This window comes from Mustela putorius, unplaced genomic scaffold, assembly GCF_011764305.1.
Source record: "Mustela putorius furo isolate JIRA1106 unplaced genomic scaffold, ASM1176430v1.1 tig00000129_pilon_pilon_pilon, whole genome shotgun sequence".
NCBI lineage: Eukaryota > Metazoa > Chordata > Mammalia > Carnivora > Mustelidae > Mustela > Mustela putorius.
This window is the reverse complement of record NW_025421290.1, coordinates 19,904,140-19,930,189: the sequence shown is the minus strand read 5'-3', so window position 1 is coordinate 19,930,189 and position 26,050 is coordinate 19,904,140. Positions and strand designations below refer to the sequence as shown.

General features: G+C 35.3%; 1 protein-coding gene across 12 annotated transcripts in view; it reads right to left on the bottom strand.

Annotated features, from left to right (window-relative positions):
• Positions 1–26,050, bottom strand: part of GPHN (gephyrin) — a 639,435-nt gene that overhangs the window by 214,941 nt on the left and 398,444 nt on the right. For 7 of the 12 annotated variants that reach the window (XM_045070686.1, XM_013057196.2, XM_045070696.1 and 4 more), the window contains one exon: positions 22,600–22,872. In XM_045070686.1, the coding sequence (XP_044926621.1) occupies positions 22,600–22,872 (273 nt within the window). Of the gene's footprint in view, positions 1–21,219; positions 21,328–22,599; positions 22,873–26,050 lie in introns of all 12 variants that reach the window. The other 5 variants (XM_004738961.2, XM_013057194.2, XM_004738963.2 and 2 more) reach the window with 1 other exon arrangement.

Here is a 26,050-nt window from a genome sequence, read left to right as displayed (position 1 = left end):
TTAAAGATATATCAATTGATAATAACCAATCTGAGCAGAAAGAAAAAAAGAATGAAGAAAAATGAGAACTTCAGAAAACTATGGGAGGACACTAATATATGCACCAAATTATCCATAATGGGAGTCCCAAAAGGAGAGGAGAGACAGAGTTAGAGAAAATATTGACTGAAAAATTTCCAGATATGATGAAAGACATAAATCTACATGTCCAAGAAGTTCAACAATTCCAAGTTAGATAAAGATCTAAACCAAGACACACTATAATAAACTGTTGAAAGACAAAGAATTCTAAAAGCAGCAAGAGATAAGCAACCTATATGAGAGAGCCTCAATAAGATTAACAGCTGATTTTTAAAGCAGAAACAATAGATGCAAATAGGTAGGAAAATAACCTGTTCAAAATGCGGGAAGAAAATGATCTGTCAACCAGAAATTTTGTATCTGGCAAAACCATGATTCAAAAATGAAAAGGAAATAAAAGTATTTTCAGATAAACAAAAGTTAAAAGTTCAATACTAACAGACCTTCCTTCCCTAGACAAAATGTTAAGAATCCTTCAGGATGAAATGAAAGGACACTACACGGTAATTTGGAATTCACATGAAGAAATAACACTGGTGCTCAAAATAGGTAGATATAAAAGTAATATATATTTTGGCTTGTAAATCAATACAGTTAAAAAGAAAACTATATAAAATAATAATTATAAATCTGTATTGGTAAGCACACAAAGTATAAATATGTATTTTGTGAAAATAACAACATAGGTGAGTGAGATTAGGCAAAGATTTTGCATAATATTTAAACTAATTTGGTATTAATCAAACTAGACTGTTATAAAGTAAGATGTTAATTTTAATCCCCAGAGCAACAACTAAAAAGATAACTAAAAGAAATCTGCCAAAAGAAATTAGGGAAAAATGAAAATGACACACTAGAAAACATCTATTAATAAAAATTGAAGGAAGTAATGGAGAAAAATGGGATATACAGAAAATAATAAACTGGAAAAACAAAACATTACCTTTTTAGTAATTACAATAAATGTAACTGATTTAAACTACCCAATTAAAAGGTAGAGACTAGCAGAATGGATTAAAAAAAAAAACCATGATCTAAGTATACACTTTAGATCCAAAGACAAACAGGTCGAAGGTGAAAGAAGGAAAGATTTTTTTCTATGCAAACAGTAATTAAGAGAGCTAGAATGGCTCTAATAATATAGACAAAATGGACATTAAGACCAAAACTGTTGCAAGAGACAAAGAGAAAAGGTAATGATAAAAAGGTCAATCCACCGGAAAATATAAGAATCATAAACATACACACACCTAATAAAAGCCCCAAAATATATGAAGCAAAACTAACAGTACTGGAGAAAAAGTCCAATGATAATAGTGAAGGAGACATCAATGTTCCACTTTCAATAATGGTCAGAACAACTAGTAAGATCAACAAATAAAACAAATTTGAACAACAGTATAAATCAACAATCATAGAGAAAATCTACCCAGTAACAGTAAAACACACATATTTCTCAAGTGAATAGGGAACATTTTCCAGGATAGACTAATTGTTAAGCCACAAAATACTAAAATCATACAATGTATCTTCTCTGACCATAATGAATGTGGGAAACAATATAGAGAGAAATTCACGAATTTACAAATATGTGGAAACTAAACACATTCTTAACTGATGAGTCAAGGAAGAAATTCCAAATGAAATTACAATATTTTGACATGAATGAAAATGAAAACAAAAACACAATATATCCAAACTTACAGGTCAGTAACAATAGCGTTCAAAGGGAAATTTGTAACTACAAACACGTACTTTAAAAAGAAGATATCAAATCAATATGTTAACCTTCTACCTTAAAGAACTAAAAAAAATTAAGAACTAAATAAAGAACTAAAAAAAAAAAAAAAAACAACCCAAAACGAAAACAAAAACTAAACTAAACCTAAAGCAAAGAGAAGGAAAGAACTAATAAAAAGTATAACAAAGATAAAATAGAGAACAGAAAGACACTGAAAGAATCAACAAAACCAAAGTTGGTTCTCTGGAAAGAGCAATAGAATTAACAAAACTTTTACCCAGACTGACTGAGTATAAAGAAAGAAAACTCATATTTCTAAAATTAGGAATAAAAGTGGGCATATTACTATTGATGTCACAGAAATAAAAATTATAATATTATAAAAAGCTGTATGCCATAAATTAGATAACCCAGATAAACCCAGAAATTATGAAAATTGATACAAGAAATAGAAAATCTGGAATAAACATGTAACAAATATCAATTAATAATAATAATAAAAAAAACTTTCAACAAGAAAAAACTCAGGACCAGATGGTCTCACTAAAGAACTCTATCAAATGTTTCAAAAAAAGAATTAACACAAATCCTTTATAAACTCTTCCACAAAACTGAAGAGGGGAACATTTCTTAACTCATTTTATGGGGTATTACTGTAATACCAAAGACAAATAAACACATCATGGGAAAAGAGTATTATAGATCAATATTCTTTATGAGTATAGATACAAAGATCTTAAATAAAATACTGGAAACAATCCAACAGCATATTAAAATGATTACATACCATGACCAAGTGGGATTTATTCCAAGAGTAAGTATGTTTTAACATAAGAAATACAATCCGTATAATCAGAAATCAACACATTAACAGAATGAAAAAAAATCCCCATGATCATCTCATTTGTTGTAGAAAAGCATTTGACAAAGTTGAATACCCTTTCATGATAAAAACACAAAGAAATCCACAAATAAATAGAAGGCAACTTCCCAATCTGATACAGGACATCTAAGAAAAATCCATAGTTAACACCCTACTTTTAATGATAAGAGACAAGAAACTCCTCCCTAAGATCAGGATCAGGATGTCTTCTTTCACTTCTTTTCAACATTGTATTGCAAATTCTAGCCAGGGAAATTAGAGAAGGAAAAGAAATAAAAGGCATCCAAATTGGAAAGGAAGAAATAAAACTATCTCTTCATGGATGACACGATGTTATATATATAACATCCAATAATTCACAGAAAGATCAGAACTAAATTCAGGAAATAAATTCAGAAAAGTAGTAAGATATATAAGCTCACAAAAATTAGTTGTATGTTTATACACTAACACTGAAAAATTCAAAAAGAAAATCAACAAAGCAACCTCATTTAGAATAGCATGAAAGAGAATAAAACATTAAGGAATACATTTAGCCAATAATGTGAAAACTACACCAAAAATTATAAAACTTAAGAATACACATACACAAAAAAAAACCAACCCAAAAAACAAAATGGGAAAGATGTGGGTAAGATGGCAATATTACCCAAATAGATCCACAGATTCAAAGCAAACCCTACAAAATACCAACAGAATTTTTTGCTAAAATAGAAAAACCCATCCTAAAATTCATATGGAATCCCAAGGAGTCCCTATAGCCAAAACAATCTTGAAAAATAAGTTGGAAGATTGAAACTTTCTAATTTCAAAACTTACTTAAACGCTACAAAGGCAATCAAATCAGTGTAATACTGGCATAAGGATAAACATACAAATCAGTGCAATAGAAGTGAGAGTCCAGAAATAAACCCTTTTATATTGATTAATTGATTTTTGACAGAGGTGCTAAGACCATTAATAGGAAAGAACAGGCTTTTCAATAAACTGTGTCAGAACAACTGGATATCCACACTCAAAAAAATGAAGTTGGATCCCTATCTGCCACCATATATAAGAATTATTCAAAATGAACCAAAGACCTAAATATATGAGCTAAAGTGATAAAATACTTAGAAGAAAATGGGAAAATATTCATTATTTTTGGTAAGAGATTCTTAGATATGATACCAAGAGTACAAGGAACAAGAGAAAATTTATACAAATAAGATTTCATCAAAATTGAAAACTTTGGGTGACTGGGTGGCTCAGTTGGTTAAGCATCCCACTCTTGATTTCAGCTCAGGTCATGATTGCAGGGTGGTGAGATCAAGCCCCACATCAGGCTTTGCTCAGCATGGAGTCCCTTTGAGATTGTTTCTCCCTCCCTCTCTGCTCCTCCCCACTCTTGCATTGTCTCTCTCAATAAATAAGCAATAAAATATAAAAAAAAAATTTAAAACTTCAGTGCATCAAGGAACATTATCAAGAAAAGTAGAAAAGACAGGCTACAGAGTGGGGAAAAAATATACCCAAATCATGTATCTGAGAGTGGTTTAGTACCCAGAATATATAAAGAACATTTACAACTCAACAACAAAAAACAAATAATCCATTTTAAATTGGCCTTATTCTTTAAAAGAGGCAAAGACTTGAATAGACATTTCTTTTAAAAAGATGTACAAAAGGGCAATGAGCAGCAATAAAAGATGTTCATCATAATTAGATATTAGAGAAATGTACATCAAAACCACAATGAGATACCACTTCACACCCACTCAATGACTACAGTTTCATTTTTAAAAAAAAAATTATTTGTCAAAGAGAGAAGGAGAGAGAGAGAGCAAGAAGCAGGCAGAGGGAAAACCAGGCTCCCAATGAGCAAGGAGACTGGCAAGGGATTCAAGATCCCAGGACCCTAAGATCACTATGTGAGCTGAGGCAGGCACTTAACTGACTGAGACACCGAAGCATCCCTTATTGTATTTTGTTTTGTTTTAAGGAAAATATCAAATATCGAGTATGTAGAGAAACTGGAACCTCATATATTGCTGCTGGGTATGTAAAATGATACATTTCAGCAGAAAACAGTTTTGTTGGTTCTTCAAAAAGTTAAACAGAATTATCATATGATTCAACAATTCTATTCTTAGGTGTATATCCAAGAGAATGGAAAAATAGTATTCATTCCAAAACTTGTATACAGATGTTCATACCAGCATTATTTTAATTACCAAAGAGTGAAACCACTCCCAGTGTCTGTCAGTTGATCACTGGCTAAACAACATGTGGTGTACCTACACAATGAAATATTGTGCAGGCATAAAAAGTAGTTCTGATATATGTGACAACACAGATGAACCTTGAAAGCATGATCTTAAGCAAAAGCACCTAGGCATAAAAAGTCACATATTGTATGATTCCATTTGTATGTAATGTCCGGAATAGTCAAATCCATACAGACAGAAAGCAAATTAGTGGTTGCCAGAAGGTGGGGAAAGGGATTATTGGGGCATGACTGACTAATCGGTATGGTGTTTTTTAGTGGATGGGGAAGTGATAACATATTCTGGAATCAGGTAGAGGTGATGGTTGCCTGACACTGTGAGTGTATCAAAAGCCACTGAACTGTATTCTTTAAAATGGTTATAATGGTGAATTTTATGTTATGTGAATTTTACTTCAATTAAGTTTTAAAAGGAATCCTTCCTTAACCCAACATAATGAAAATGTTCGCCTACATCATTCTATAAAAAACTTTACGGTTTTTGCCTTTCTTATTTAGGTCTCCATTAAACTTAGAATTGATTTTTGTATACTCTATGACACAGAAAAACCAGCTCTTTTTTTTAAAGTACAGATAGTCTACTGTCCCAAAATCATTTATTGAAAAAAAGAATTTTTCAACTAGTATATAGTACAAACTCTCATATACCAAGTGTCCACATGTGTGTTGCTATTTTTTGGGCTTATATTCTGTTCTACTGGTGTGTTAATTATTGCACCAATAATGCAGTACCTGAATTATGTCCTTCTAAGACGTGATATTTATAGAACAGGTCTTTTCACTTTTTTTTTCCCCTTATTCAAGCACATCTTAGTTATTTTTGGCCTTTGCATATCAATTCTATATAAATTTTATAAGCAGATTGTCAAGTTTCTCTCTTCTTTTCTTAATTAAACACTTGTGCACACATACACCACTTACAAACTGTTAGGATTTCATTTACTGTTTGTATAGAAAAGTATAAAAAGTTTTGATACCCCTCTGATTAAAAAGTTATTTCTGGGGCAGTGTGAAAGCAAATGAGAAAAAAAAGAGAAGGTGATTCATATGGGTATTCATCTTTTCTGTTTCATTTTTTAAATTTCTTTTTTCACATTTATTTTTTAATATGGAGAATGTATCCATGTACTACTTGTAAAACCACAAGCATTTTTAAAAGGATTTATTTATTTGAAAGAGAGAGCAAGACAAAGAGAAAGCATGTGAGTGGGGGGAGGGGCAGAAACTTCCCACTGAGCATGGAGGCGGAAGGGGAGCTTAATCCTATGACCCATGAGATCATGATCTGGGATGAAATCATGAGTTGGATGCTTAACCGACAGAACCACCCAGGCACCCCAATACAATTACAAACATTGTTAGTAATAAAAACCATAAGAGGGATTGTTTCAAAATTAAGAAGTGGCCTATGCACTCAACAATTAGAGAGAAATAAAAGAATGAACACTCTGTCTTGTACACATTTGATACTGAAAAGTTATTTCCTTAATAATAAGTAGAAGCAAACACTAACTTTTAAGAATTATAATTTCCCTTTGAGATAGAAGAAATGGAATAAAAAATTAGCTCAGAAAAATAGTAAGAAAGGACAGATATTTACCCTTGATGTTCCTTATGCTAATAAAACAAAAAGCAAGAGAAGAGAATAAGGAAAAGGAGGAAGTAAAAAAAGGTAAAGAAAAAGTTGAAAATTGCAACTTGTCAATGTTTACAAAGAAGCCAATAAGAGATGAATCCAAGCCTTGCCAAGTAGTGATGATCCCCCTAGAATAAGCAGAATTTGTAGTGGGTTATGTCAGCACCAATGAGAAGAAATGCCAAATCACTTCCAAATAACATTCCTATTCTAGAGAACTAGTAAATTCTCTTACTGTTTTATGCAACTGATAGTATGGAGAAAACAATCTGTCCCAGTTAATCTCAAGCCTGCAATGCAATTTCAACTGTTAATTATTAAACAACAGAATTTCCCCCATTTAGGGAAACTGTAATGAGAATGCATACATTTTTAAGGAACTGTGCTAATTCTTTCAATCTATGTTGTTTTTCTGCCCTAAAGCTTATTTTTTACGGTAGAGAGAATACTTCTAAAAGAAGCAATAGATTCCTCACATCAGGGAGACCATATGATAATAGTCTTTCTCTGACCAACTTATTTCGCTCACCATAATTTGAGAGGCAAAGTGGGAGGGTATGGGGGATAGGGAAGGAATAAATGAAACAAGATGGGATTGGAGGGAGACAAACCATAAAACAACTCTTAATCTCACAAAACAAACTAAGGGTTGCCCAGGGGAGGTGGGGTATGGAGAGGGTGGTTGAGTTATAGGTATTGGGGAGGGTATGTGCTATGGTTGAGTGCTGTGAAGTGTGTAAGCCTGACGATTCACAGACCCGTACTCCAAGGGCAAATAGTATATTATATGTTAATTAAAAAAATGAAAGAAGAAATAGAGAGTTATAAGATCAAAATTAGAATACATAACCAAACTACCTCTTCTTTTTTATTTATTTAATTTTATTTATATATATTTTTGTTAACATATAATGTTCTATTTGTTTCAGGGGTACAGGTCTGTGATTCATCAGTTTTACACAATTCACGGCACTCAACATAGCACATACCCTCTGCAACGTCCATCACCCAACCACCCCACCTCTTCCACTTCCCTCCCCTCCAGCAACCCTCAGTCTGTATCCTGAGATTAAAAGTCTATTACAGTTTTCCTCCCTCTCTGGTTTCATCTTGTTTCATTTTTCCTCCCTTCCTTTACGATCTTCTGTCTTGTTTCTCAAATTCCTCATAGCAGTGAGATCATATGATAATTGTCTTTCTCTGACTGACTTATTTTGCTTAGCATAATACCCTTTAGTTCCATCCACCTCATTGCAAATGGCAAGATTTCGTTTCTTTGAAGGCTGCATAATATTCCATTGGAATAATATTCCATAATTTTCCATTCCATATATTTCCATTCCATAATATTCCATTGGAATATATATATATATATATATATATATATATATATATATATATATATGCCACTTCTTTATCCATTTTTCTGCTGATGGACTTCTAGCCCCTTTCCATAGTTTGGCTATTATGGACATTGCTGCTATAAACATTCAGGTGCATGTGCCCCATTTGTATCTTTAGGGTATATACCCAGTAGTGTGATTGCTGGGTCAAAGGGTAGCTCTATTCTTTAACTTCTTGAGGAACCTCCATACTGTTTTCCAGAGTGGCTACATCAGTTTGCATTCCCAAAAAATATGTAGGAGGTTCCCCTTTCTCTGTCTCCTCACCAACACCTGTCATTTCCTGACTTGTTTATTTTAACCATCCTGATTTAACCATCCAGACCATCACTCTACCTGTGAGGCAGAATCTCACTGTGGTCTTCGTTTGTATTTCCCTGATGCTGAGTGATATGGAGCACTTTTTCATGTGTCTGTTGGCCATTTGGATGTCTTCTTTGCAGAAATGTCTGTTCATGTCCTCTGCCCGTTTCTTGATTGGATTATTTGTTCTTTGGGTATTGATTTTGAGATGTTCTTTATAGATTTGGGATACTAGCCCTTTATCTGATATGTCATTTGCAAATATCTTCTCCCATTCTATCAGTTGTCTTTTGGTTTTGTTGACTGTTTCCTTTGGTGTGCAAAAGATTTTGGTCTTGACAAAGTCCCAATTGTTCATTTTTACCCTTGCTTCCCTTGCCTTTGGCAATGTTTCTAGAAAAGTTGCTGCAGCTGAGGTCAAAGAGGTTGCTGCCTGTGTTCTTAAGGATTTTGATGGATTCCTGTCTCACATTGAGGTCTTTCATCCATTTGGAGTCTGTTTTTGTGTATGGTGTAAGGAAATGGTCCAGTTTCATTTTTCTGCATGTGGCCGTCCAATTTTTCCCAACACCAATTATTGAAGAGACTGTCTTTTTTCCATTGGATATTCTTTCCTGCTTTGTTGAAGATTAACTGACCAGATCAACTAGTCTTGTTTAGTTGACCAAGTCAACTAATCTTGTGGAATTGAGGGTCCATTGCTGGGCTCTCTATTCTCTTCCATTGATCTATGTGTCTGTTTTTATGTCAGTATCATACTCTCTTGATGATTACAGGTCTGTGATAGAGCTTGAAATCCGGAATTGTGATGTAGCCAGCTTTGGTTTTCTTGTTCACCATTCCTCTGGCTATTCGGGGTCTTTTCTGGCTTCATATACATTGTAGGATTATTTGTTCCATTTCTTTGAAAAAGTTATGGTATTTTGATATGTAATACATTAAATGTGTAGACTGCTCTAGATAACATAGACATTTTCACAATATTTGTTCTCCAATCCATGAGCATGGAGCCTTTTTCCCATTTCTTTGTGTCTTCCTCAATTTCTTTCATGTGTATTCTATAGTTTTCTGAGAATAGATTCTTTGAGCCTTTGGTTAGATTTATTCCTAGGTATCTTATGGTTTTGAGTGCAATTGTAAATGGGGTTGACTCCTTAATTTCTCTTTCTTCTGTCTCGTTGTTGGTGTATAGAAATTCAACTGACTTCTGTGCATTAGTTTTATATCCTGAGAGTATACTGAATTCCTATATGAGTTCTAGCAGTTTTGGAGTGGACTCTTTTGGGTTTCCACGTGAAATATCATATCATCTGCAAAGAGTGACTTCTTCTTTGCCAGTTTGAATGATTTTCTTTTTGTTGTCTGACTCCTGAGGCATCCTAGGACATCTAGTACTATCCTGAATAGTAGTGGAGAAGGTGGACAGCCCTGCTATGTTCCTGACCTTAAAGGAAAAGCTCTAAGTTTTTCCACATTGAGAATGATATTCGCTATGGGTTTTTCATAGATGGCTTTGATGATATTGATATGTACCCTCTCCATCCCTACACTTTGAAGAGTTTTGACCAAGAAAGTATGTTGTACTTAGTCAAATGCTTCCTCTGCATCTACTGAGAGTATTATATGGTTCTTATTCTTTCTTTTATTAATGTATTGTATCACACTGACTGATTTGTGATTGTTGAACCAACCTTGTGGCCCAGGAATAAATCCCACTTGGTGAGTAATATTCGTGGTGAATAACCCTTTGAATGTACTGTTGGATCCTACTGATTAGTATTTTGGTGAGAATTTTTCCATTAGTATTCATCAGGGATATTGGTCTGTAATTCTCCTTTTTGATGGGGTCTTTGTCTGGTTTGGGGATCAAGGCAATGCTGGCCTCATAAAATGAGTTTGGAAATTTTCCTTCCATTTCTATTTTTGGAACAGCATCAGGAGAATGGGTATTAAATCTTCCTTGTTTAGTAGAATTTTCCTGGGAAGCTGTCTGGCCCTGGGCTCTTGTTTTTGGGAGGTTTTTGATGACTGCTTCAATCTCCCTACTGGTTATGGGTCTGTTCAGGTTTTCTGTTTCTTCCTGGTTCATCTCTAGGAATGCATCCATTTCTTCCAGATTGTCAAATTTGCTGGTGTATATTTGCTCATAATATGTTCTTATAATTGTATTTCCTTGGTGTTGGTTGTGATCTCTCCTCTGTCATTTATGATTTTATTAATTTGGGTAATTTCACTTTTCTTTTTGATAAGTCTGGCCCGGGGTTTATCAATGTTATTAATTCTTTCAAAGAACCAGCTCCTAGTTTCATTGATCTGTTCTATTGTTCTTCTGGTTTTCTATTTCATTGATTTCTACTCTGACCTTTATTATTTTTCTTCTCCTGCTGGGTTTACACTTTCTTTGCTGTTCTTCAGCTCCTTTAGGTGTAGGGTTAGATTGTGTATTTGAGAACTCTCTTGCTTCCTAAGAAAGGCTTGCACCGCTATATACTTTTTCTCTCAGAACTGCCTTTGCTGTGTCCCAAAGCTTTTGAACAGTTGTGTTTTCATTTTCATTTGTTTCCATGAATTTTATTAATTCTTTAATTTCCTGGTTGACCCATTTATTCTTTAGTAGGATGCTCTTTAGCCTCCATGTATTTGAGTTCTTTCCAACTTTCCTCTTATGGTTGAGTTCTAGTTTCAAAGCATTGTGGTCTGAAAATATGCAGGGAATGCTCCCAATCTTTTGGTACCAGTTGAGACCTGATTTGCGATCCAGGATGTGATCTATTCTGGAGAATGTTCCATGTGCACTAGAGAAGAATGTGTATTCTCTTCCTTTGGGATGGAATGTTCTGAATGTATCTGTGATGTCCATCTGGTCCAGCATGACATTTAAAGAGTTTATTTCCTTGTTGATTTTTTTGCTTAGATGATCTGTCCATTTCAGTGAGGGGGGTGTTAAAGTCCCCTACTATTATTGCATTATTGTTGATATATTTGTTTGAATTTGTTATTATTTGGCTTATATAATTGGTTGATCCCATGTTAGAGACATGCATATTTAAAACTGTTATCTTTTTGGACAGATCCTTTAAGTATGATATAGTGTCCTTCATCATCTCTTATTATAGTCTTTGGCTTAAAATCTCATTTATCTGATGCAAGGATTGCTACCCCAGCTTTCTCACTTTACATCTGGAGGTGTCTGTGTGTCTAAAATGTGTTTCTTGCAGACAGAATGTTCATGGGTCTTGTTTTTTCAGCCATTCTGACACCCTGTGTCTTTTGATTGGGGCATTTAGCCCATTTACATTTAGGGTAACTGATAGATATGAATTTAGAGCCATTGTATTGCCTATAAGGTGACTGTTACTGTGTATTGTCTCTGTTCCTTTCTGGTCTGTTACTTTTAGGCTCACTCTTTGCTTAGAGGACCCCTGTAAAAAATTTCCTCTGGGATTGCTTGGTGTTTGCAAATATTTTAGTTTTACTTGAACTGGAAGTTTTTATTTCTACTTCTATTTTTAGTGACAGCCTAGCTAGATATAGTATTCTTGGCTGCATAATTTTCTCATTTAGTGCTCTGAATATATCACGCCAGTCCTTTCTGGCCTGCCACGTCTCTGTGCTTAGGTCTGTTGCTAATCTAATATTTCTACCATTGTATGTTACAGACCTCTTGTCCCGAGCTGCTATCCGGATTTTCTCCTTGCCTGCAAGACTTGTAAATTTTACTATTAGATGACGGGGTATTGACCTATTTTTATTGATTTTGAGGGGTGTTCTCTGTGCCTCCTAGATTTTGATGGATGTTTCCTTCCCCAAATTAGGGGAGGTCTCTGCCATAATTTGCTCCAATATACGTTCTGCCCCTCTCTCTCCTTCTTCTTCTGGCATCCCAATTAGAAACTCTAATATTGTTTCATCTTACGGTACCACTTATCTCTTGAATTCAACTCTTGTGATTCAGTAGTTACCTTTTTTTCAGCTTCTTTATTCTTCTATCATTTGGTCTTCAATATCACTAGTTCTCTCTTCTGCCTCATTTATCCTAGTACAAAGAGCCTCCATTTTTTATTGCACCTCATTAACAGCTTTTTAAATTTCAACTTGGTTAGGTTTTAGTTTTTTTATTTCTCCAGAATGGGATTCTCTAGTATCTTCTATGCTTTTTTCCAATCCCAGGTAGTATCTTTATAATTGTCATTCTGAACTCTAGTTCTGACATCTTACTAATGTCTGTATTGATTAGGGCCCTAGCAGTCAGTACTTGATTTTGGGTGTATTTTGGTCTGTTAGAAGAAACTGCCACAAAATTTTAAAGAAAGAAGGAAAACACACACACACACACACACACACTAAGGGTAAATATGATGAAGGAATAGAGTTTGACTCTAAAAGTGAAAATTTAAAAAAATGATTTAAAAAAGGTACTGATAAGATGTTGGTTAAAATAGGAAAGGGGAAAGATTAAAAAAATAGCAAAAGAAAAACCTAAGAAAATTTTAAACATTTTACTTTGAAAGACTAAAGAATCATAGGAAAAAAGCCATGAGCTCTATGTGCTGTATTCCCCTAGCAGTGGGATTTTGCATTTCTGATTAGTAAACATGGTCTTGGGTGGATGTTCTTGCTGATCCTCTGGGGGAGGGACCTGTTGCAGTGATTCTCAAATGTCTTTGCCCAGGGTGGAATTGCACCACCCTTGCTAGGGGCCAGGCTAAGTAATCTGCTTGGGTTTGCTCTGGATGGCTTTTGTTCCCTGAAAGCTTTTCATACAGCTTTCGAGGACAAGAATAAAAATGGTGTCCTCCCAATCTCTGGCCTCAGAGTAGCTGAGAGCTCAGGGGCCCCCACCTGCGTGTGACCTCAGCAAAAAGCAGTCAATCACTCCTGTCTCCCTGGTCTCTGGCCTCACTCTGAGCTCACCCAGACTGTGACTGAGCATTTCTATCTCTGGCACATGGCCCCATCTGGAGTCTCCAATCCCAGCAGATTCCTGTAGTGTGCTTCCATGCTGCTCCTCCCAGTGGAGGAAGGGGGGCATTCTCCCTGGATCTGTCACTCGTGTAGTCCCTGCTTGAAGAGTGGTGGTCCAACTGTACTTTGGATGATGGATTATGGCAACCCTGAATTGAGAATCCACTTCTCAGCTCCATCTTTGCAGCAGCTTCCCTGCTCTGCTACATGGGAGCTCTGTCACACGCAGGCACCTCTAGTCTTTCTGTGTCCCTGAGGGTCATGAGACAGCACTGTCCCAGGGAGGAGTCCATCTGCTTAGCCACTGGAGTGATGTCCCTCCATAAAGCAGACTTCTAAATATTCTTATTTTGTGTTCTGCTGCTCTATCACTTGGCAGTAGTCGGCTGATGGAGGCTCCCTTCCCCTATAGTCTATCTTCCTGTACATTGCCTCAGATTTACTTCTCTGCATGTCCTACTGGAAAGTGGTCACTTTTCTGTTCATAGAATTGCTGCTATTCTTTTCTTTGGTACCCTGTTGAGTTTTTAGGTGTTCAGAATTGTTTGATAGCTATCTAGCTGAATTCCTGGGACCAGATGAAGTTTAGGTCTCCTAGTCCTCTGGCATCTTGCTCCTCCTATCACTTCTCTTTTAGAATTCTCTGGTCCTTTATTTATTTAGATTTTGTTTATTTATTTATTTGACAGAAAGATAGAAAGCACAAATAGGCAGAGTGGCAGGCAGAGGGAGAGGGAGAGGGAGAAGCAGGCTCTCCACTGAGCAGGGAGCCCAATGTGGGGTTCAACCCCAGGACCCTGGGATCATTACCTGAGCTGAAGGCAGCCACTTAACTGACTGAGCCATGCAGGCATCCTGAACTCTCTAGTCTTTTAAAACGCCAGAAAGAATAGCAATAAAATAAATACATAAGTTTGTGTTTTGATGCCAAGGAAATTCACAAGTGAGCATATACTTACCCCTTTGAATCATTTTAACCACTTAAAATTTTTGTATTGAAAAAATGTTTAAATTTATAGAAAAGTTGGAAGACTAATAGACAATTTCTATGGCACTTGGATTTAATTTTGGGTAGGTAGTGAGCAAATGCATGAATAATTGGAGCTAGTTTCTCAAAGCAGGCATGCATGGAGGTGTATGGCTACCACAGCAACAATTTGTCAGTCTTGATGGTAATGCTTTTAGAGTCATTGTCCAGCTTGTTGGTTAGCTCCATCATAGATATAAAGACCTTTAAGATGAGTTGTATTTTCTAAAAATCTATCTAGATATCCAAGTTTGCAATATAAGTTCTGAACTGATAAAAGTAGATTAAAAATATGAATACTTAAAAGGATTTTTCAGAAAACATATATCATGTATCTTTCTAGAGTTTCTGAATACATCCTTTAGTGGCTTTGATTGTTATAAAAATTTTACTAAAGACTGTAATTGTCAAACTAATGTATCTTGAGTTCAGTAAGGTATTTGATAAGTCATTGATAAAACTCCTGTGGACAAGATAAAGTTGGTTCTGAGGGACTAGAAGAGAAATACATGTTAGCTGGTTAAGCAATCATAACCAGTAGGATTTCTGGTAGTGTGTGAAGTGTGCTATCCTAAAAAAAAGTTATATCAGTGACTTCAATTAAAGCATGATTAACATTTATTCAGGTAACAGGGCTAGAAAAGGCAGGTAATGTACTAAATGGTGGATACCAATTTAAAATAAGATCTCTTTGGCTACACTGATGAGTTAAATGTAGCAAAATGAAATTTAACAAGAATAAATGTGAACTGGGGCACCTGGGTTGCTCAGCTAGTTAAGCATCTGCTTTTGGCTCAGGTCATAATCCTGAGATCAAGCCCCATGTTGGGCTTCCTGCTCAGCGGTGGGGTCTGCTTTTCCTACTTCCTCTACTCTTCTCTACTCTGATACTCTCTCTCTGTTTTTTTCTTTCTCCCTCAAATAAATAACATCTTTAAAAAATAAAAAGAAAAATAAATGTGAACTGTTGGTGGTAATGCAAACTGGGTGCAGCCACTCTAGAAAACAATATGGAGTTTTCTCAAAAAGTTAAAAATAGAACTACCCTACAATCCGCAATTGCTCTACTAGGTATTTACCCAAAGGATATAAAAATACTGATTCAAAGTGACACATACACCCCAATGTTTATAGCAGCATTATCAATGACAGCCAAATTATGCAAAGAGCCCCAGTGTCTATCTGCTGATTAATGGATAAAGAAGATATGAAATATATATACAATGGAATATTACTCAGCCATGAGAAACAATGAAATATATCATTTGCAAAGACGGAGATGGAGCTAAAGTGAATAACGCTAAGTGAAACAAGTCAGAGACAAATACCATATGGTTTCACTCATATGTGGAATATAAGAAACAAAACAGATGAACACAGAGGAAGAGGAAGCAAAAAAGAGATGAAGGCAAACCATAAGGACTCTTGACTAAGGAGAATAAACTGAGAGTTGCTGGAAGTGAAGTCGTCAAGGGATGGGCTAACTGGGTGATGGGAATTAAAGAGGGCACTTGTGATGAGCACTGGGTGTTTTATGTAAGTAATGAATCACTAAATTCTACTCCTGAAAACAATATTACAGTGTATGTTAACTAACTAGAATTTAAATAAAAACTTTAAATAAAAAATAAAAAATACACATGATAAATACCAAAAGAAGGAATGTGAAGACCTAAATCTAGATGAAAATTAATGATAAAAAATCCACAGCAGGGCGCCTGAGTGGCTCAGTGGGTTAAGCCGCTACCTTCAGCTCAGGTCATGATCTCAGGGTCCTGGGATTGAGTCCCGCATTGGGCTCTCTGCTCAGCAGGGAGTCTGCTTCCTCCTCTCTCTCTCTGCCTGCTTGTGATCTCTCTTTGTCAAATAAATAAATAAATAAAAATTTAAAAAATAAAAAATCCACAGCAATTTACGATTAATATTTATAAAGAAAAGCCATACTTTATAATTTTCTCTAGACAGTAAAGATGAGGTATAGCTATAACAGATATTTTTTCAAATGTAAAAATTTATTTTTTTTAGAGATTTTATTTATTCACTTGACAGTGAGAGAGATCACAAGTCGGCTAGGAGGCAGGCAGAGAGAGAGGAGGAAGCAGGCTCTCTGTGGAGCAGAGAGCCCGATGCAGGGCTCGATCCCAGGACCCTGGGATCATGACCTGAGCTGAAGGCAGAGCGTTTAGCCCACTGAGCCACCCAGGTGCCCCACAAATGTAAAAATTTAAATATTCATGACTTTGTTTCTTTACAAGGACTATTTATACTTATTAAAATTATTCCCTTATTGTTTAAAATTATTCAGAATTTTTGTTGTCCTCAATGGTATTAATAAGAATCCTTATTAAAATTTGTTTTGCTATATATACTTGCCTTCCAGGAAAATAAAAGGTATAATCTTGCCTATACCTGCATTTTGGTATTAATTTCTAATGGTTTATATAAACCACTTAGAATAGTACCTGCTACATAGTTAGCACTTAAAAATTATCTCATCATTATTATTATAGTCACATAATATATTGGCTTACTAGAGGGAAAGAATATGCTGATTGTGCTGATTGTTTCATGGAAGAGACCATATACATCATAGGCATTACTAAATATATCTTTTTTTATGTCTGTCTTGTAAACTTAGTTAATGGACATCTATTCTTTATAGACAGATGATATATTATAATTTTTCATGGAACATATTTAACAAATATTTTATCAGTGTATAATATGTGCCAAGCTGTGCTAGATGTTGGGTAGATTGATATATAAACTAAGAGATCTGATCCTTGTCCTCATGGACCTTACAATCCATACATATAAATATTAAACCCATGAATAAGTATATAATTGTAAATTGTGATAGGTGCTAAAAAGGAAAAGAACGAGATGCTATAAGAGAGAGTAACTGCAAACATAATTTAGGCTAAAGGAAGCAGATCAGAGGTCTTTCTATAAAAAAGAGATACACTGGGACAGAAAGCATAGATAGAAGTCAGTTAGGCAAAGAATAGGGTTAAGAATATTTCAGTGGGGACAGCACATTACCCAAGGCAAGAAAAAGCTTGATGAAGCTTGGTAAGCAATGAGGAAAGGGAGAGGAATGGTTAGACAAGGGCCTAGTAAAGTTGGGGGGAGCCACATCATGTAGAATCTAGCAGAACATGTCAAGGAGTTTTAGTTGTATTTTAAATGTAGCAAGAATCATTGAAAGTTTCAAGTAGAAAAGTGACATGATTTACTTTATGTTCTAAAAAGCTGACTCTGGCTTTGAAAAGAGTAAACTGAAGAGAGGCTAAAGTGGAACTGATGAGACTAACCACTGAAATAATGGAGATGAAAGATGATGGTGGATTAGACTAGGTTGTTTCCTGGGAATTTATCATGCCGAGTAATTTCAAAATAGCCACTGATAAATCTCACAGGACTTCTTAAAATAAAATCTGTAATAATCAGACTAGTTTTTTGTTTTTTGTTTTTTTTTAATCTCATGAGACTACCAACAGTTATGATACACTTATAAAACTAGTTCATTTAAGATTTTTTTTTTTTTTTTGTATTACACAGTGAGTTCCTCAAAGGCAGGGCCTAAATCATGTATGATCATTTAAAAACTCATGGCATTTAGCAGAGTGACATATAAATGTATATATATATGTATATATCTATATGTCTATATATATCAAAACAAATATTTGGTGAATGAATGTAATACAAAATGAAAGCAAAGATAAATATAGATTGGATTTATGAAAGGCTTTAGGGAGAAGGCTGATCTTTAGCTAGCACAAGAATTTTTTTTTAAATTTAAAAATTTTTTATCCTTTAAAGCCTTTATTTAAATTCTAGTTAGCTAACATACAGTGTAATATTCGTCTCAGGTATACAAGACAGTGATTCAACACTTCCATACCCTACCTGGTGCTCCTCTTGATAAGTGCATTCCTTAATCCCCATCACCTATTTTACCCATCCCCAACCCACCTCCCCTTTGGTAACCATTAGTTTATTCTTTATAGTTAAGAATCTGTTTCTTGATTTGCATCTCTCTCTTTTTTCTCTCCTTAGCTCATTTGTTTTGTTTCTTAAATTCCACACATGAGTGAATCATATTGTATTTGTCTTTCTTTGACTTATTGTGCTTAGCATAATACTCTCTAGCTCGATCCATATCATTGCAAGTGCAAGATTTCTTTTTTAATGGGTAAGTAATGTATTTCTTTATCCATTAATTGATGGACACTCAGGCTGTTTCCATAGTTTGGTTATTGTAGATAATGCTGCTATAAACATTGGGGTGCATGTATCATTTAAATCAATATTTTTGTATTTTTTGGATTATAGGGTAGTAAAGCAACTGCTGGATTGTAGGGTAGCTCTATTTTTTAAATTCTTGAGGAACCTCCATACTGTTTTCCAGAGTGGCTGCTCCAGTTTGCATTCCCACCAACAGTGCAAGAAGGTTCCCTTTTCTCCATGTCCTTGCCAACACTTGTTGTTTCTTGTGGCATAAGAATTAATCTAAGGAACAGGCCTTACAACTGAACTCAACAGTTGTATGTATGAGCCTTTAGAGAGGAGAACCAGCATTAATCCCATTTCCAAAGGAGATCACCACCTACAAAATGTAATAATATAGGGTGCCTAAAAGCTGAATAAGAAGAAGAAAGGAAGAAAGAAGAAAGGAAGGATTGTTCAACTGGGCAAAGGAAAGAGGAGGTGTGAAGGAGGAATTATATCAGTAACATCTGAAAGTTGAGTTAGGATCAGTGAGGTGATCAACCACCTAAAATAACAAATATTTACTTTTTTTTTTTTTAAAGATTTTTATATATTTATTTGACACAGAGAGAGAACACAACTAGGCAGAGAGAGAGGAGGAAGCGGGCTCCCGCTGAGCAGACAGCCCCGATGCAGCGCTTGATCCCAGAAACCTGGGATCATGACCTAAGCCGAAGTCAGAGGCTTAACACACTGAGCCACCCAGGTGCCCCCAAATACTTACTTTTATTCAGGTACTGCATTAAGTACTTTTACATTCCTTTTTCTATTTGAATATTCATAACTTAACCATTAAGTAATAATAAGATTAATATTTGTAAATTCATTTCTACATTCTTTTTTTTTCTATTTCTACATTCTTAATTCTTATATATTTGTATTTATATATTTGTATTTCCTGTGAAGCAGTTGTAGTATCTTTCTGGTACCCTCAATAATTCATGTAAGACATAATACCTTGGATACGTATTCATTTAGTATTTGTAATAAAGTTACGATTTTACTTCCAAAAAATTATTAATGGTTTTAGAGATCATTCATCCACTGAGATGCCCAATGAATTCAATTAATAGGACCAGGTAAAAGGAGCATACTTTTAAGCACTTGCTTCAGCCCACAGTTATCTTTGTGTTGCAACCACAGGTAAATCCCAAATGACAACAAAACTCTTTTTTTCCTTTGCTGATTTGCTTTGTTTCCAATTCCACATGTGAATAAAATAAGATGGTAATTGTATAACTTATTTTGCTTAGCATTATGCTCTCTAGCTCCATTCATGTCATTTAAATGGCAAGATTTCATTCTTCTTTATGGCTGAATAATACTCCATTTTACATGCATATCACATCTTTTTTTCCCGTTCATCAGTTCATGGACATCTGGGCTGCTTCCATAATTTGGCTGTTCTAAATAATGCTGCTTTAAACATAGGGGCGCATGACTCCCTTTGAATCAGTGTTTTGTATTTTGGGGGTAAATACCCAGTAGCACAATTCTTGGTTTGTAGGGTAATTCTAATTAAGTTTTTCAGAAAACTCCATACTGTTTTCCAGAGTGGCTGTACTAGTTTGCATTCCTACCAATAGTGCATGAGGGTTCCTCTTTCTCCACTTCCTTGCCAACACTTGTTTCCTGTGTTATTGATTTTAGTCATACTGAAAGGTGTGAGGTGAGATCTCATTGAAGTTTTGACTTGCACTCCCTGGATGAGAAGTGATGTTGATCATCTTTTCATGTGTCTGTTGGACATCTGGATGTCTTCTTTATAGAAATGTTTGTTCATGCCTTCTATTCCTTTTTAAATTGGATCTCCCTAAGGATTTTAAGCCAAATTTCACTTTATTACTCCCTTTTTTGCCTCTCATTTTATTTATTTATTTTTTCAAAGACTTGATTTATTAGAGAGAGAGCATTGAGAGAGAAAGAGAAAAGGAGTAGGGACAGAGGAAGAGGAGAAGCAGACCTCCAGCCGAGTAGAGAGCCTGATGCGGCTTGATCCTAGGATCCTGGGATCATGATCAGAATCAAGAACAGAAGCTTAACCAACTGCCTCTCACTTTATAACCATATTAGGGACTGAGAGATTTTTGGCATCCATCATCTAAATTATTACTGTTTAGTCAGTTATGCTTATCAGTTTGATCTTTTCTAGCCTGGAACTTTTTACAAACTATCATTCAGCCAGTGACTAAAACAAGTGATATGTATTTTTTTACAAGTTTTTATTAGAAGATGCGTTGTATGAATCTTCTCAGAATCTCAGATTCTGTATGTATCTCAGAAGTTGTATGAAGACTCAACTCTCTAAATGGTTTTAATGAGAACATAATGAAGGACAAGAAAGTAAGATGAAAAATCATGAGGCAAAAAGCAAGGTTAACAGAAATTAAATATTAGTTTGACCAATTTATTTGTATTTTAGGAATCTTAATGATATTAGACTATTTCAGGTATAGGAGAAACTCTATTAAATTCCTTGACGGAATAGGCTCAGTGGCACTTATTCTTTAGAAAAAAAGCATGCTGAAGATCTTTCAGAATAAAACACATCTTCCATAGTATGTTATAGCCTATCCTCCAAGGAAACGAGGTAGGCTGTATGCTTGCAAAACCATGAGTGCAAAAGCCTCTTGTCTTACCCGTTCGTCTGTACTGCCTGTTGCATGATGGGAATAAGTGATGAGACCAGGAATGGGCTGCTCACCGTGTGCCATGATAACAGCTGGACTGGTGTAGAATGGATGCTTCTAATGCACAACACATAACAACTATGAATACAGTGACAGGAAGACATGAAACTATACAAGCAAAATGACTAGAAAGGAAAAGGGTGAAAACAAATAAAACAATGAAATGCCAAAATTTTTCAAATGTAGTATGACAATATCAGCTTAGATTTCAAATATTGTAAGCTTTTTCTTAAGATTGAAATTGATGGTACTTTTTACTCTTAATTAACAGTAAAAGAAGATATAATGATTTAAAAATGTATGTATTTAACCAATCAGTTCCATAAAAACAAAATGAAATGAAACAAAACAAAAATCACATACAATTAAAACATTTACTGCCTTAAGTAAACATTTAATGGACCAGCTGAGCAGATCTGGAGACGAAATCATTTGGTCTTCAGTAAAAGAATTACCTATTGGTTGTCTAAAAGGACACCTTAAAAAAATCTCTATGATCCTTTCTAATCTATGGGTTGCCAAAATTTCTCTCAAGTTATCCTCACAGCCAAAATATCTGGGTGATAACCTAAAACTTTAGGAATTCCTTCATTAGGTTTTCAATCTTGTGTTCTCAATGAATTATCATTATTCCCAGCAATGATACGTTATTTTCTGAAGATTTTTAAGTATACTGAGTAGATAAAGTGACTAAATTTATGCAAGTACTGTATTGTACTCTATTTACTACCAAAATCGCCTAAAGAGAATTTGTAATACTTTGGTACTATTCTAATAATATTTATTACTTTACTGAATAAAAAATGTGAATACATTATATCTATTTCCTCTTTATACCACTAAGGTGATTTGGGTCAAGTAAAATTTAAAGAAATGTTAACTGCTGAAAAACCCGTCTTAAAAAAATACTACTCTTTCTCAACTAATTTTTAGAATCATCTAAGGTCTCTTACCTTCAGTTTGCAGCTCCTTTATGAATTTGTGAATATTTGATGTTTTAAATATATGAACGTTGTATATTTAATATGACCACAAAAATGACATTTCCATAGAGTTCTTAAATGTCACATTTTACCTATTTGCCTATTACTTCAATAAGTAACAGCAATATCTATAATGTCTCATAACCGAAAACAAACTTCAATGCTTTCAAGGACTCTACATTATGGCGGGCACATAGCTATGAGTGTCATGAATATCCTGATTCTTTTCTAAGGATGCCCTGAAGAGGAACTGAACTCAAGAAAAAAACTGGATGGAAAGAGGGATGAAATCAGTACATTTATCTGTGGTTCCTTTAGATCTTTGGGTCTCTGTCAGCAGGCTTACCTTGGCAGCAATGGCTGCTGCAGTTATATGTGATGAAGAACTATCTTCTGTTGAAGCAACACCACTGTCTTTCTTCTCTTCTTCCTCTTCCTCACATTGAACCCCTTTGTCTTCTGTCTGTTTATGTGGGCTAGTTGTGGGAGGAGGGGACAGAGGAGGTGGTGGGGAAGGTAAATCTTCAAGTTCATCATGCACTTCCTTTACTTTTACAATGGCATCACGTAAAAGGTCAATGGCATGAGGTAGAGCTGGCAGTATAAACTGAAAGCATTCCTGTATGCAAGAGGAAGAAAAAAAATGAAGATAAAGCATGTTTATAGGCAGATAAAATGGTAACAGTCAACTTACTTGTGATTTGGGATCGATATTTCTCTCCATCTATCTTAAGAATGAATAATATTGAAAATATTATCTTTGCAATGTGAAATATGAAGTAAACATGGTACATAGTATTCTCTGTAAGCTGTAGAACTAGAGTACTATATAAGCATATAGTATATTTTTCTTAAAGTAAAATTTCTATACAACTTCAGGTTTTAATACATTATGGGAAAGGCAGGAAACAGTTTCACCTTTCTAGTTAGAGCAGAACACTAGAATTAACAAACCAATTGAGGAGTGACTTATTTTATTCAGAGAGCTAAAGTTCTGACTATTACCATAAAATATAGCTAGGCAACATTGTGTAATATACAAAAAATGTTTGTATAGAGCACTACATAAAAATTAACATAGTTTCCTACTCAAGTGTCCACTATAACCTATAATGTATCACCAAAAGAGAATAGGTGAGAACTTTAAAATCAGAACATAGGGCCAGAGATGTTTGTGGAATGTGTTCAAGCACAGGTCTTTCTTTTTAACATTTAAAGTAACTTACCTTAAAATTTAAGATGTAAAGAAATATCTTAAAATTTACAGAGGGTTATGGGAATTCCTGTAAGGGTACCTGATCTTTTGACTTCTCTTTATATGGCTCAATCATTTTAGTAATAAAAATTATATAGCAAAGAATTTAATCTTGACCAACAACAACTCTGGCCTTTACTTTCAGCTTTTGGGAGGTGAACTCTAGTTCCTGGTCTTGCCTAAAAGGAGTGTCTTTGTTTGCCTGAGATTTGGCCACTGGACAATCTAACAATTTGGATTATTATGAGGACTTTAGGAAACAAGATATTAGTTTTGCCTGTGGAAGGAACTGGGGACTAAAGGCCTAAGTTTCCCCTCTGGGAAGGATCAGACTAAAGGTCAACCATATGGGTAATATGTGATCAAGTCCCAGTAATAACACTGGACATCAAAGGCAAAGGTGAGTGTGTCTAGTTAGTGATATTCTGTATTATCTATTTTATGGCCAAGAAGAGGTAATGCTGTCCCTGGCTCCATGGGAGAGGATGATTAGAAGTTTCTCATTTAGTACCTCTCAGGATTTGCCCTATGTGCTTCTTCTCGTGGCTGGTTTCAGTCTGTATTCTTTCCCTGCAATACACCACAATATTAAGTACAACAGTTTTCAGTGAGTTCTGTGGGTCCTTCTTGTTAATTATTAAAATTGAGGGTGGTTTTAGAAACCCTCTAAATTGTAAGTTGGTGTCCAGAGTGAAGGAAGTCTTGTGGAGTGCTCCAACTTTATAGTTGGCTAACTTTTACAGTTGGCCCAAAATCCTTACAGTTGGTGTTAGAAGTGTGACTCACTAGAAAGATCCTGACTCATGTGATCATGAAACATCATTTGGGCAGAGAAAAGAAGACAGGAAGAGCCTGGATAAACACAGGGTCACCCACAGAATGCAACTGCAGCTGTGCTGTGATTAGTTATTGGTGATAGAAGTTAGCAATGGAATTTTGAAATGATAGATCAAATGTCAGTGGATGCATAAAGAAAAAAGGTAAATTTATAATCTCATAGTTATTGTTATTTGCACTAGCTAAAACAAAAGGAAGAATGTTGGGGTGAATCCTGATGTTGTGCCAAGCTTAGATTTTGGCTGATCTAACATATAGCTGCTGGTCCCTGAGCTGCTTCCAAAAAAAATGTTATGCGGAAATGATTAATACTGAATAAAGTTAGACTTATTCCTAAGAGAATGGAATAAAGAAATGAGAGATTCAAGAGACCTGTCCTATAAAGGTAGAAATATTTAAATAATAATTAAGAAATGAATGAATAAAGTGGGCATTGCTGGGGGCAAAAGAAAGGTGTTAAGCAGCATCATGGGTTGAGCAGACAGATGGGAGCACTGGTCTCCCAACATTGAAGGGTCCTAAACAATCTCTATTTACCCTAGTTTGAAGGAATTTTAAAAGCTGGAAGGCAAAGATAACTAAAAGAAACCTCATCTTGAATCACCTTAAGTGATGGTCCCATAATCTTATCAAGATAAGGCCTGACAAAAGAGTGTAAAACCCTTGGTACAAACCCTGCCTAGAAATCCAAGGCCATACGCACATAAATAGATAAAATGGTCAGGGAATGGAGAAGATACTTTTCTGGGATTTCTCAACATGGGATCCATAATGTAAATACCTGTTGAAGTTCTAATGGGAGGTACAGTTAGATTGAAAGGGTACAGGAATGAAACAGTTGATGTTATTATAGTGAAAATTGGGATGAAAAGTAGAATATCTGGACAATAAACTTCATATGAAGTGATAAGTCTCCTTTACCTGATTGTATTATGGGGATGGATATTGTGTTTGACTAGACAATTCTTCCTTTACCTCATACTGTAAAATAGAAAGCATATAAACCCACTCTTCCACTAGTATACATAATACATGTTAAGTGGGAATAAATAATATTGCCTGAGTCTACACAGATCATTAATTTGGTGTACAACAGACCTGAGTGGAGTGCAAACTGGGTTCACGGAAGAAATCTGTGAGTGCCACCTAGCAACAACTGCTGGGACTTTGGGCCAGAAAATTTCCATTTGAGAGAAAATTACTAGCTTGCTATTGGACTTTAATTGGGACTACCCTTATGACTGAAGAACATAAAATAATCTTGAAAACTGAAATATCCATAATGTCTTGAGAATATCAGAGAAATGCTCTAATGGGGAAGGCAATGCCCAAGAGAATTCCATAATAAAATGGAAATGGTGCATATAGGATCATGCTACCAGGAGAATACAAGGAGGTACTCACGAGCAGGTAGCCTCTTTTCACCTAGGGCCGACTTCGGAGCCACCTGAGGAGCTGCTGGATCCTATGGCCACTTGGGCCACTTGGGCGGTGCCCTATAAACAGCTTTCTATTGATCAACAAAGAGCTGCTTGGTTTATGGATGGCAATTCCAAGATGAAGGGACAGCATCCTGTTTGGAAGGCCGCCACTCTGATTGAAGAAGGTAAAAACAAATCAGCTCGATAGGCTGAACTGCATGATGTTTGCCCCTATGTTTGGGTTTTTACCAACTCATAGTAAGTGTTCAGTGGCCTGGTCATAT